This window comes from Phalacrocorax aristotelis, chromosome 5 (assembly GCF_949628215.1).
Source record: "Phalacrocorax aristotelis chromosome 5, bGulAri2.1, whole genome shotgun sequence".
Lineage (NCBI taxonomy): Eukaryota > Metazoa > Chordata > Aves > Suliformes > Phalacrocoracidae > Phalacrocorax > Phalacrocorax aristotelis.
In genome coordinates, this window is record NC_134280.1 from 6,178,083 (window position 1) to 6,191,256 (window position 13,174).

The window sequence follows — 13,174 nt, forward strand, 5'->3', positions numbered from 1 at the left end:
TGGCACAGCCATCACTGTTGCTAAAGAAAACTACTTTTCTTTTTAGCAGAAAATACTGGAAGGTGGACTTCTCACTGGTAAGATGGAATATAAGCATTAGGAAGAGAGGTTAGACACCTTTAGATCTGAATGAAGCAGGTTTCCTGCTTTTTCCCCAACACACTTCATTGCCCAGCTCTTTTCAAGGACTGTGATGTTCCTCATAGGGTCATAGAGTGATGCGTGGTATTTACACATTAAGCATTCTGAACCGTAGGCTGAGAAATGTATCTGCCTGGATTTATCAATAAGCTTGTAGCTTGCTACTTAATTCTACCTCAGTAGAATTTCATCCTTTCTTCTTTGCCAAGCCTGTACCAGTGCATAATGTCAGTGTTTGGGTTGTTGTTTGGATACAAGAATCAGCCCTGCAGTAATCATTTTCAAGCCGTTTAACGTGCACCAGAATTTGGTCAGTGCCTGTAAGAATATTTTCTTTTCACTGTTGATGAAGCATTGCAGTATTTGAAACTGATATTTTTACACTATCATCTAAGCACCAATTTAAAAAACAGTTTGAGTGCCATTCTGTTCTGGGTTCTTCCATGTATTAAAAAATGTATTACCTCAACCATACACTCAGATATGCATGCTGCTACAGGCTTCAGGTGGAATTACCTCAAATATGCAAAGTTTACTAAAAAGTGTTCTGAAGAGTGATAACGAGAATTTATATCTATTTATGTAGAGGTAGTATTGCATTCTGTATGTATCAAGCTGATAAAATAGATGTGCTTCTTGGATATTTTTCCTAGTTAAAGATGGAGAAGTGCTACCACAGTTGTGCAAAGCTGAACAATTTCAGTGTAACAATAAGCGCTGTATCCAGGATCGCTGGCGCTGTGATGGGGATGATGACTGTCTGGATGGCAGTGATGAGCATTCCGAAATTTGCTGTATGTATGTTTTTACATTTTCACCCACAATTCATACTTTATTTTAAAAAATGGAAATAAAATTATGTAAGTCCGAGGGGAGTCAAACAAAAGCAATAATCCTTAATGCATTCATGTAAATCTTTCATTTTCTTTTTTTCCTGCATTCCTTTCAAATGACACTCGTGTACTCATTTCATAGCATAGTACAAGAGCAGTCATCTTTTGTTTTTGGCATTGCCTTTTCTGATTCTGTAAATGTTGGTATTTGTTGCTTTGTTTCCCACTGTTGCACTTTTTTATACGGGTCACAGGATAATTCAGGTTGGAAGGAGCCTCAGGATATCTCTAGTCCAACCTTCACAAAGCAGGGCCAGCCTCACCTCAACCATTAGGAAAGTGATGGAGCAATTAGACGTGGAAACCATTTCCAAAGACCTGAAGGACAAGGAAGTGACTGGGAGTAGTCAGCATGGATTTATGAGGGGGAAGTCATGCTTAGCCAACCTCATAGCCTTCTACAGTGATGTGACTAGCACGGTAGATGAGGGAAAAGCAGTGGATATTGTTTACCTCAACTTTAGAAAGGCTTTTGGTACTGTCTGCTCTAATATCCTCATTAACAAGCTGACAAAGGATGGGTTACTTAAGTGGACAGTGAGATGGATTGGAAACTGAATGGCCAGGCCTTGGGGCTTGTGATCAGTGGCACAATCTCCAGCTGAAGCTAAGTCACTAGCAGTGTACCCCAGGGATTAATGATGGGGCCAGCAACCTCTTTGTTAATGACTTGGATAGAGTGCATGCTCGGCATGTTGGCAGATGATACGAAGCTGGGAAGAGTGGCTCATGCACTAGATGAGTGTGCTGGCATTCAGAGGAGCCTTGACAGGCTGGAGAATTGGACGGAGAGGAATATGGTGAGATTCAGCAAGGAGAAATGTATCTGGGGAGGAGTAACTCCAGGCATCAGTATGTGCTGAGGGCCACCCATCTAGAAAGCAGCTTTGCAGGCAAGGACCTTGGGGTCCTGGTGGGCAACAAGCTGACCATTAGCCAGCAATGCACCTCATGGCAAAGAAGCCAGGAGCATCCTGGGCTGCTTTAGGAAGGGCATCGCCAGCAGGTTGAGGGAGGTGATCCTTCCACTCTACACAGCCCTGATGAGGTCGTATCTGAAAGACTCTGTCCAGTTCTGAGCTCCCCAGTATGAAAAATATGGGGAGTTATTGGAGCAAGTCCAGGAAAGGACCACTAAGATGGTTAAGGGACTGGCACATCTGTCCCAGAAGCTGAGGGAGCTGGGATTGTTCAGTCTGGGGGGAGGGGAAAGCTCAGTAGGGATCATACCCATGTGTATCAATGCCTGGTGGGAGAAGATGGAATGAAGAACAGGGAGCCAGGTTCTTCTTAGAAGTGCCCACTAGCAGGACAAGAGGTAATGGACAAAACTTGAAATGCATGAAATTTTATCTGAACATAAGAAAACATGTTTTTCTTTTTCTGTGATGATAGTCAAACCCTGGAATAGATTTCCCGGAGAGGTTGTAGAGTTTCTGTCTGTGGAGATATTTGAAACTTATATGGAGATGGTCCTAGTGAACCTGCTTTAGTTGGGCCTGCTTGAGCAAGGGGTTAGACTGTGTGCTCTTAACAGGTCCCTTCCACCCTTAAAAATTTCTGTGACTCTGTATTGTATTTCTTGAACCCAAAAAAACCCCAGCCTTCACACCACACACTTCCAGTTTTGAATTAGATGTACATTGTCTTTAAAAATACAGTTTTACTAGAGCTGTGGGTTTTTTGCCATAGAGGAGTCCCATGTTGAAATGAAAAATAATACAAAACATACCAATTACTTCTCTGTGTCATTCCTGGAAGATACTTAGGTAGCCTGCTATAAAATTAAAGGAAAATTCCTTTCCTTACTCGGTTTGTCACAATGCTATTTTTACCATTAGATCATTTCTCTAAACCAAATCTCCTTTACTGAAATGAAAATACATTATTTCTTTTTTCCTATCAGTTGTGGACATGAAGAACTGATAGACTCCTCCACTGTGCAGGGTTGTTCTATGCATCTGAAAACTCTTATCTTAGCCTCTCATTTTTATCTCTTTGAGACAAGCCAGGTCTCATCTGTTCTTCTTTTCCAGTATATTATGGGTTTTTGTAGATTTCATTGCTCTTTTCTGAACTTTGCCAAGTGATCCTAGGGGTTGGGTGTCCAAAACTGGATGTCTGTACTTCTGCTGAGGCCCTTCTGAAGCTGGCTAGGCCGGGAGGATGTCTTTGTGGGGGTTGATAGTCCTGTTTACACATCCTTGGGTAAATCTTTCCTGCTTCACACTGGCCTGATGTTGCTGATAAACACTGAGCTTGTGATCCTCTGTAATGCCTAGGTGTTTTTTTTCCGTATGGCTGTTACATAGCCACTTTGGTTGTTTCCTGCGTTTATATATTTTGGCAGCTCCATGTAGTAGTCACTACTGATTTCAGTCCTAATTCTTTTCAAAACATTCATCCAGTTCTGAATTGTAGAGATTGCTAACATTTTATTTTAATACCAGGGATTCTTACACTTAAATAAGGAGCTCAACCAATAAAGACAGTGAGAAAGAAAATCTTTTGGCAGAGCTGACGTGCTTCTCATTTAAATTAGTGTAATTTCAACCAGTTCATTGATCAAAACTTGTAATTCTCAGAGGATTCGTACAGATATAAATAAAATCATAATCTGGTCCCAAATCTGTATGTGATATATAGTTAAAGTGGCCTGTATGATAACAGTAATCTCTTTCCAGCAGTTGCTATAGTAACTTCAATAGTTCTGTTTCAGTTAGTCTGAAATATTTGCAGTTATGAATAGAATACACACACAACATGTTAGTAAATATATATGAACAAAAACTTAACTATCATTTGAAACAATATCTATGTCTAGTATTGAGGTCAGATTTAAAAAGAAATGCCTTCAATTTTTAATTTTATTACATGGATGATAAGAGTTTTGTTCTCCCGTCACATTGCAAGCTAGGTTGCTTCATAAGTATTATGAGACTTGGGTTATCTTTCTGCTCAAATTATTAATTAATCTTTATTTCCAGTGTTCTTGCACCCTCTATACAAAACACTCATGAAGGGATCATGTGCTATTGATATCACGCTTGCTCTGTGTTGTTTTCAATAGGAAGAATAGGTAGAAAGGTCAAAGATAAAAGCTACTGAAATGTCAAGGATAAGCCCGCAAGCCGTCCTTTCATTTTAAATACCATTTGTTTCCAGATATATGTTAAACTTTAAAAAAGAGATTGTGGATGGCTGAGGAGGTGGAAAATAGTTTGAGATTGTTTTTAACCCAGCGTTTTAAGCCGTGAATGGTTTACTGCTCTTGTGTATATCAACATTAGGAAGATCTGCTAAAAATAGATCTTGTTATTAGCATGAAAGAAGCAGATCATATATACTTACTACAGCTGAAAGAGCAGGCCAATAGTATTTACATAATTTCTGTGCTTTCAGTCTTCAGCCTTCCCATGGTATTTGGTAGCTAGCAAAAACATGTTTATGAGATACCTTGTTCTCTCTTGAATACCAGATTTTTTTTCTGTCAGTTTTACACTGCATTGTATATTTCACTTTTTGACATCTACAGTTTCATGGTAAGTAAACAGCAGATCTATATGTGGCCATTGACAATAATGTGCATCATTTTAGAAGCATTTTCTAACCTGCCCAAACCCCTGCTCACTGCGGTATAATATTTTGCATATGCACTTAGCAACTTGCATCTGTTCCCTTTGGTGTTTTCTTTTGTTTGTATGCACTTCATTTTGCAAACCTGATCACATTGATAAAATGTGATCGAGGACATTTTTCTTTAAGGAAATAGCAAGACTGTAAAATGCTGCTACCTTTTATCACCTAGTAGCTAACAGAAGAGGATCTCCATATCGACACTAGTGTGATAGGAGACTCATCACTATGTATTGTTTAATTTATGACGGAAGTACTGCGATATTTTTTTAATTAATTGACTGGTTTGCTGAACAATTTTTATATCATGGTGGTTATATATACAGTATAACCATGCTAACTGCGTCACCAGGGAATACCATTTAATGTATTATTTTCAGCTGTTTTTCTCTGATTATTTTCTTAGGAAAAAACCTCTTTTTTTCTCTCCAGTCAATCATAGTTGTCCTGATGATCAGTTTAAATGCCAAAATAATCGCTGCATTCCCAAGAGGTGGCTTTGCGATGGAGCTAATGATTGTGGTAATAATGAAGATGAATCAAATAAAACCTGTGCAGGTAAAGATTTTACTTGGTTGTGCATACAAGTTCTCTAACTCCAGTTCCCTAAACAGTTCAAGACTGCTCTGAACGGAACTGAACCAGTCTTCTACTAGTAATCTGATTATTGCCATTATAAAGTAATTCAGATTTTGATGCCACTAAGGCTGGAATACAAATTGTATTTTATTTAATCCTTATGCTTGACTGTGCTTTTCAAAGTAATTCAGCACTTAATCTGTCCATATTGGTTGACTGTCAAAGCACCGCTTAGGTACAAGCTTGTCCCTGCTAAATCTTTTTTGTCAGTTAAAATTTTGTTTGTTAACATGCTGTGATGAGTGCCATGTCACTAGTAAATTTTATTTTATGCTGACAAAAGCATAATTAGTTATTCAGTTTCCCCTTGGTAGCTTGAAATTGTTTTCATTTGTAAGTTATTAACTGTATAGTGGATTTTCAAGGAAATACCAAGATGAAGATTGTTTACTTATTCTACTGCAAGAAATCATGGAGTTCCAAATCTGTCCTTTGCTTATATGGAAGTGATCTTTAATGCTTGTTGGTGAAGTGCACTAAGCGGTCATTAAGTATCTGATATACAGAATAACAAGCATCAGTAAGCCAATGATTATTTGAAACTGAAATGCAGTGATAGACAGTGTACATCATATATTAAAATATTCCCTGAACTAATTTTCTTTTATTTAAATTCTCATATGTATAATAACCTGTTCACTGTCTTACTTGTGCAGCTTGGCTAAAAGCACTCTAGCGCAAATGCAGACCTATAGTGCCCATATCACCTCTATCGTATCCTCGCAGATTGTAATACATCTTGAGATCCTTTGATATTCAACTCTTTGCTTGTAGGATAGGGTCTGACTTGAAGATCATATTTTGCATCCCTAAATCAGCTGACTGTGGATTGCATTTTGTATTCTTGTTTTTCCTTTTGTTCCTGCAGTGGCAAACACTATTTATGTTTAAAGAAATATTTCTTTGAAATATTTCAAACTTCTATTCTTCTACTGTATTTTTGGCTATTTCTATGAAGAAAAAAGAAAATTGTAATTAAGAACAGCAAATGAAGAAATTGATTTTTGGGTTTTCAGATGTATCAGTCTTTTTTTTTTAAAGTGTGGAAGCACATATAGTTGAACTCTGAGAGGATGAATTTGGAATCAAAACCGTTGTCGCTATGACTGGCTTTGTAGCTGTGGGTTCACATTTTGAATAAACAAAATTCTAAGTAATGTCAGCTTTATATGTTAGATGTTTATTTAAGTTTAACTTTTCATCAGCTTTCGAAGTAATTTGTGTAGTTACATAGCATGATATCTTTTAGTAATCTTTATTTCTTCAGAAAAGAGACGTACATCATTGCCTTTAATGGATCATTACGGCTGCCTGTTTGCAAAGGCAAAGATTCTAAGAAGACTGAGGCCAGGCACATCACACATGTGCTCTGTTACCATTGTTCTGTGTAAATATAGATCTCACTAGATCCTTGTTTACGTTATGAAATACAATTTGTTAATCTTCCAATTGTAAGTTGGACATTTTTATGCACTGATTTCTGTTTATTTCAAGTCTAGCACGAGTGTTATTTTATCAAAAAGAATGCTTTTCTACCATCAAGTTTCATATAATTACATGTAAAACTTCATGTTCTCGTATGTTGAAAAAACCACTAGGAATTCTGCGTAACAGAGGTAGAACACAGTCCTGCAGATGACCTCAATTTTCTCTGAAATCAAAGGAGGTGAATGATGTTTAGTGAGATCGGGTAAAATGTGCAGCAGGCCAGGAGATGCCCTCCAGACTTGCAACTTCTACATACAGACATGCACCAAGAGACCTAACAGATGTAGTCCATTTCCCTTGCATTTTTGGAGTGTTTTGTCTTGACAGCAAGAACGTGTCAGGTTGACCAATTTTCTTGTGGGAATGGACGCTGTATTCCATCATCATGGCTATGTGACAGGGAGGATGACTGTGGAGATGAAACCGATGAAATGACGTCCTGCGGTAAGTAAATTTTCTCTTGGGGAAAAAAGTAAAATTACTCCGTAAAAAGTTAAACATATAAGGATCTCTTTTCACATGAACTGACAGTTAGAAAAAGTATGAGAGGCCTTTTTGTTTTTATATGAACTGATAATATTCTTTCTGAAATGGCAAATATAATTTATTTGGTTAATAAATAAACCCCAAGGAAAGGCTGCATTTTCTATTAATGAGTTTTGAACTACAATACCAAATATGCAGATCAGTCAACACTTTTCTAATCACAGCCTATTATCAAACACTGTCACCCTCAAAAACTGATATTTATCTCAGCCACATACCTCTTCACATGGGGCCCCGCAGCATATTCTAGACGCCAATAAAATCAGACTGTTTCAAGTCTGAACAGAAGGGTATTTTGATGTTACATTTTGCAGAAAAAATTAGTTTTTCTTGGTTATATGGTGAGAGAGTGTCAGCAGCTCTGCTGACCGCTGCTTTACTGAGATATTGCAGAGAGAGGTGCACTGTCTCTAATAGCTGCTTCCAAACAATTAAGGTTTTTTGTAAGTCAGCGTGAGTGCCTTCATCTGTTTGGCATGGCACAGGTAACTGCTGTGAGTCTGAGAGCAAAAGGGTCAATGAGCTGCCTCCAAAATATTTTATCAGGGCGTTCCCTGTTTACAATGTAATATTTGTGATATCATTTAACTTATTAATATGAATTAGTGAGCGTGCCACAAGGTAATAGGATATGTTTCTCAAATGACTTTTTAAGAGTTTTCAAGAAAGAATGCTGATTGATTATTTTAGTAGCATCAACCATGTAAACAGGTTGTGGACAAAAATTCTAAAACCTAAAGTGTACTAGTTAGGATTCTCAGTAGTTAAACCTGTATTTTTCTCAGATATAGCTGTTAATCTAACTTCATTCTCTGCTATAAAAATATATTGTTTCTTAACCAAAATCAAACTATGAAAGCAATGTAGTTGATAAAACATTACTTTTCTTTTGCTTTTTTGAAACTTCTTACTGCTGTAAACCTTTTCAGCAGAGTTATTAGGGTTCAACTACTGATAGCAGTTTGTCTACAAAAATCCCAATACCTGTGAAGCTCTTGCAGTGGAGAGCAAGAAAAAAATAGAAAGTAAATACATAAATGAAAGTCATAGGCTGACACTGTGATACCCTGTGTCCCATAAACATAAATCTCCAGGATTTCAATTACCAGCAGATCTATGGAAGGCAACATGTAGGACCCAATCAGTAAACTCTGTCTATCCATAATTCCTTAAATTTGTTTAATTTTGAATTATTCATGACTGACAAACAGCTCATATCCATATCCATTAGTTGACTTTACATTGTTACTTTTTAAGTCCGTATGTAATTCTCAGCATCTCCTTCTATAACTGCATTCAAATGTCTCATGATTTTTACATGTAAATAGTTATGTTTCCTGGAATATTAACCTGCTTTCTCATGTCTTATTTCTTATTACTTTCTGCCTCTTTCTTCTTTTAATAGTGACATAAAACAGAAAAAAAGAAATCTAATTTTATATTGGCAGTAATTGATATCTGATCAGTTACTTCAAAACAGATTAAATATTTGATAAAATCTAAATCAAAATAAAATCATTATGTGAGTGAAAATGAGAATATCATTAAGGTAGACTTCTAATTGCCATGCTTCAAATCAGGTAAGTTCTGTTGTGTACAGAGGTAGGAGGGGTGATGCCAGTGGACTCACTGGATTTTGCAGCTCTGAAATGATGACATTCTATGTAATGGCACAGCACGGCACTGGGTGCCAGAATAGTTCATCTGACTAGCTGTACCTTGTTTCTTAGACAACTTATCAATATACAGATGTTAATGTCGTCTTTTTGATTTCTTCCCGTGTCTTTTGTATGGTATTCTGTCAGCCTATCTGGAACATTTCTGCAGATGATTTAATCAGCATTTAATTCACCTGCTGTTTTTCAGTTTGGCCATACTTTGCAGAGTTTTCATGTTTTAGAATCTTGTTTATTTATCCTTGAGCACTGTGGTTGTGCAAATGTGTCGAATATTTCATTTTTCATTCTGCCCTATAATTTAACGGCTAATGAGCACACTAATGCCATTTATGTAGCTATTCTATTTATTGGTATATATTTTCTTCTATGCAGCAGTTCAAAATTCTTGTATTTGCAAGTTTCTGTATGAAAAGTAAGATCATGGTTTGCTTTTTGTTACCATTCCAAATTGTTGATTTTTAACTGCACCAGTCTTCAGCTATGAATGACTTTTGGCTCCTGTTGATTCAGGACCTTAAGCGTACTTATATTGGTGCAGAGCTGGGGTGACCAGGACTGGAAAGATGATGTCAGTATCACAATGCATACACATTTTCTTAAGATACAGTCACATTTTCTAAGAAGCGTGATATTTCCAAAGACGATTTGAATAGAAACCCTCCTTATTTTTCTACAGCTTTCCTAAAGGAAACAAGACTTGTGGTTATTTTTTGTGTCCTATCCGTTTATCATTTCGTTGTAATAATTTTTGCGTTCAGTAATAAAGGTTAAAAGAAGTATCAAAGAACCAGACCTTTTACAAGGCTGCTGGATAGGAGAGAGAGATGAGATTGGTGTCTGCACTGTGGAGAGAGTTCACTCTGTGCTCTGGAGGCACATTTCCTTCTTTTGTCCGTCTGTGGAGCAATCAGCACAGGGATGGCTGTGAATCGGCTACAGGATGTGCATCTCTTTGATGCAAAATAGGGAAAGGAGAGGAGTACTGGGGTACCATTGTAGTTACACTTCTCCATTTGTCTCCAAAGAGATTTTTGTTGCCACTGTAATGTGTTCCCTAAGAAAAACATTTTTTTTTTTACCTAACAACAACAACAGAACTTTCTAGGAGTCACTGACAAAGTGTTGTCACCAGTGTTAACTTTTATTCCCACCCTTTTCTGTGCAGAAGCAGAATAACCACTTCAGTTTTATGATGATCTTGGTGATCTTGAAATTTTACTATTTGATGCAGCTGGTTTGGTTTGGTGCTTCGTGCATGACTTTTTTTTTTAAACTGAAACTTTCCCTGAGCTTCTGTAAACAAAAACAAACAAACAAACGAAAATGGTTTTTGAATTAACTTTAATACATTTTCTACACTAAAGATGGCAAGAGAGAGCAAACCCTAGTCAGCAATTCATTGACTTCAACGACTACTTCACTTCTTGCCCTAAGGAAATTTTACGTTTATATAACATGTTTTAAAAGTTTAGAAAAACTCTTCAGTTTTAATTACGTGGCCTATTTCTTGAAATCTCTGTGAAGTTTAGCTTTGTCATCTCAGTTGTAACAAGACTAGAACAATCCAATGCGGTCAGAGCAACCTAATGAGAAATACATTTGGAGAGCAGTTCTAATGTCGGGCAGTTTTGCTGTGGGAGACAGGACTATGCACCGTTTTGGATGTTTCTTTCTGTTGCACTGAAGATGTACTGCGTAAGAGCTTCCAACCTGAAATCATTCAATACAGCACAAACTTGCCTTTAAGTAGCGGCTCAGGCAGATTGTTCACCTTGTCATCTTTGGTTTGCATTAGGTATCAGTTACTGAGAGGTGTCTTATTCTCTTGATGGTCTGTATAGAGAATTTATTTTGAATCAAGTTAGACTTTCAGATTGTTTCCTATGAATTGCCAGGTTTTGTATAGTAGATCTCATACTATCCACACTGAATGGGTACAAGCACTGTTTAACATGTTAATGGTATGAATGCACATACCTACCTATGTCATTGGTTTTAGAAGAAAAAGAAGTCTGAAAAAATTCAAGTTGTTTTATGCAAAACATATTAGACAATTATAAAAACCAATCTGTCTGTGTAATACAGAAGAGTCTCTACTGTATGAATGATATTGTCTCAGTTTTCTACTACTTTTACTGGAATGCTTGAAGGAAATATTTGTAAATGATTGTAAATCATTCAGCTGGCTGGCATGAGCCAGCAGTTCCCAGGTGGCCAAGGAGGCCAACAGCATCCAGACTTGTGTCAGCACTGGTGTGGCCAGCAGGAGCAGGGCAGGGATGGGGCCCCTGTGCTCGGCACTGGTGAGGCCCCACCTCGAATGCTGGGCTCAGGTTTGGGCCCCTCAGGACAAGAAGGACCTTGAGGTGCTGGAGCATGTCCAGAGAAGGGCAACGGAGCTGGGGCAGGGTCTGGAGAGCAAGTGTGCTGGGGGGCGGCTGAGGGAGCTGGTGGGGTTTAGCCTGGAGAAGAGGGGGCTGAGGGGACACCTTGTCGCTCTCTGCAACTGCCTGACAGGAGGCTGTAGTGAGGTGGGGGTTGGTCTCTTCTCCCAGGTAACAAGTGATAGGACGAGAGGAAATGGCCTAAAGTTGCACAAGGGGAGGTTTCAACTGGATATTAGGAAAAATTTCTTCACTGAAAAGGTGGTCAGGCACTGGAACAGGCTGCCCAGGGAAGTGGTGGAGTCACCATCCCTGGAGGTATTTAAAAGCCATGCGGATGTGGTACTTGAGGATATGGTATAGTGGTGGACTTGTTAGTGCTAGGTTAGCAGTTGGACTTGATGATCTTAGAGGACTTTTCCAACCTAAAAGTTTCTATGATTCTAAATATTGACATTTTACTTTTGGATTTTTTTTATGTCAGTAACTTCATTTCTTGACTGTTCTTTTGCTTGCTCCTCAACCTTCTCATTTTGTAGTCTTCCATTCTGTCTTTTACTGGCAGTGCTATTATAATTGGAGAACTTTTAAATATAAATAAAAACATTAAAAATATGGTTTGTATCAGTCATTAAGCTATAATTAGTCATAAATACTAGCATGCTTAATGGCAAAGACAGCCCTGGTCTGCTGGGTATATGGTATATAGGACCATGTCATATGACACAGAATGATGCATTTCAGTGGTCCATGCTGAGGAAAGGTATGGTTTGGACTAGTATTTACAGTTAAAATCTTTTTATCCTCTCTTTTTGGTGTCACTCCTTTTTCTCCTTTCCAAATTAAGTATCTGGCAGGTGCAGGTGTTTGATACAATACACTTGTGTAATTTATGCATACAGGAGGGTAGAAGAATATTGCTAAAATGGATATAGAATAAATAGTTGTTATTTATTCTTTAATACTTTCACAGAATTCCCAACATGTGAGCCACTAACTCAATTTATATGCAGAAATGGAAGATGCATTAGCAGCAAATGGCTCTGTGATTCAGGCAAGTATCAGGTGTTCTATATCTGAAATGAATATGGTAGATATAACATAAATATTGCTTTGATACTCTTTCTTTTCTTCTGAGACTGATATTGCCAGTTTGGCTGGTAAGTGGTGAGAATAAATATAATATTTCTAAATTACTGACATGACCTAGAAAGCAGCAATATTGGAGCTTCATATATGGAATGGTGCAGTGGATATAATAATAGTTACAAATACTTTAGTCTGTAGGACGAAGGGTGATGTAATCTTTCATTATTAAAAAGCTATGCTATCACATGTGAAAGAATTTTCTACTTTTAGAAAACAAAATAGTCCCAGTGGCCAAAAGACCTAATTTTTGGCTGTTTGTGGGCAAGTTCAATTTAATAAACAGCATTGTTCAAGAGGGAAGGCCAGGAAGGCCTTACCATGTAGTTATTTCTTTTCTCTGAAATAATACATATTTGAATGACAGCTGTTCAAATGAATTTTTCTCAGAGCTTGTGATGTCATTGTAATCCTAATAAACTGGGTTGGTTCTTCATGCGCCGCAGCATTTGATATTACTATAATTTTGTGAGGCTGACAAGAATTCATTCAAATTATGGGAATTGCCTTAAGATTATTCTAATGACTACAACATTAAAGTAGTGAGAAACTACATTCTACACTTCATGTGCTGCTGTCTTTCTCAGCCTCACACTGTTGCCAAATACATGAAAACAACATT

General features: G+C 37.6%; 1 protein-coding gene across 1 annotated transcript in view; it reads left to right on the plus strand.

Annotated features, from left to right (window-relative positions):
* LRP1B (LDL receptor related protein 1B) overlaps positions 1-13,174 on the plus strand; it is a 762,836-nt gene that overhangs the window by 481,769 nt on the left and 267,893 nt on the right. Inside the window, exons 16-19 of the mRNA XM_075092828.1 lie at positions 795-935; positions 5,103-5,228; positions 7,125-7,241; positions 12,380-12,460. Of these exons, the coding sequence (XP_074948929.1) occupies positions 795-935; positions 5,103-5,228; positions 7,125-7,241; positions 12,380-12,460 (465 nt within the window). The remainder of the gene's footprint in view (positions 1-794; positions 936-5,102; positions 5,229-7,124; positions 7,242-12,379; positions 12,461-13,174) is intronic.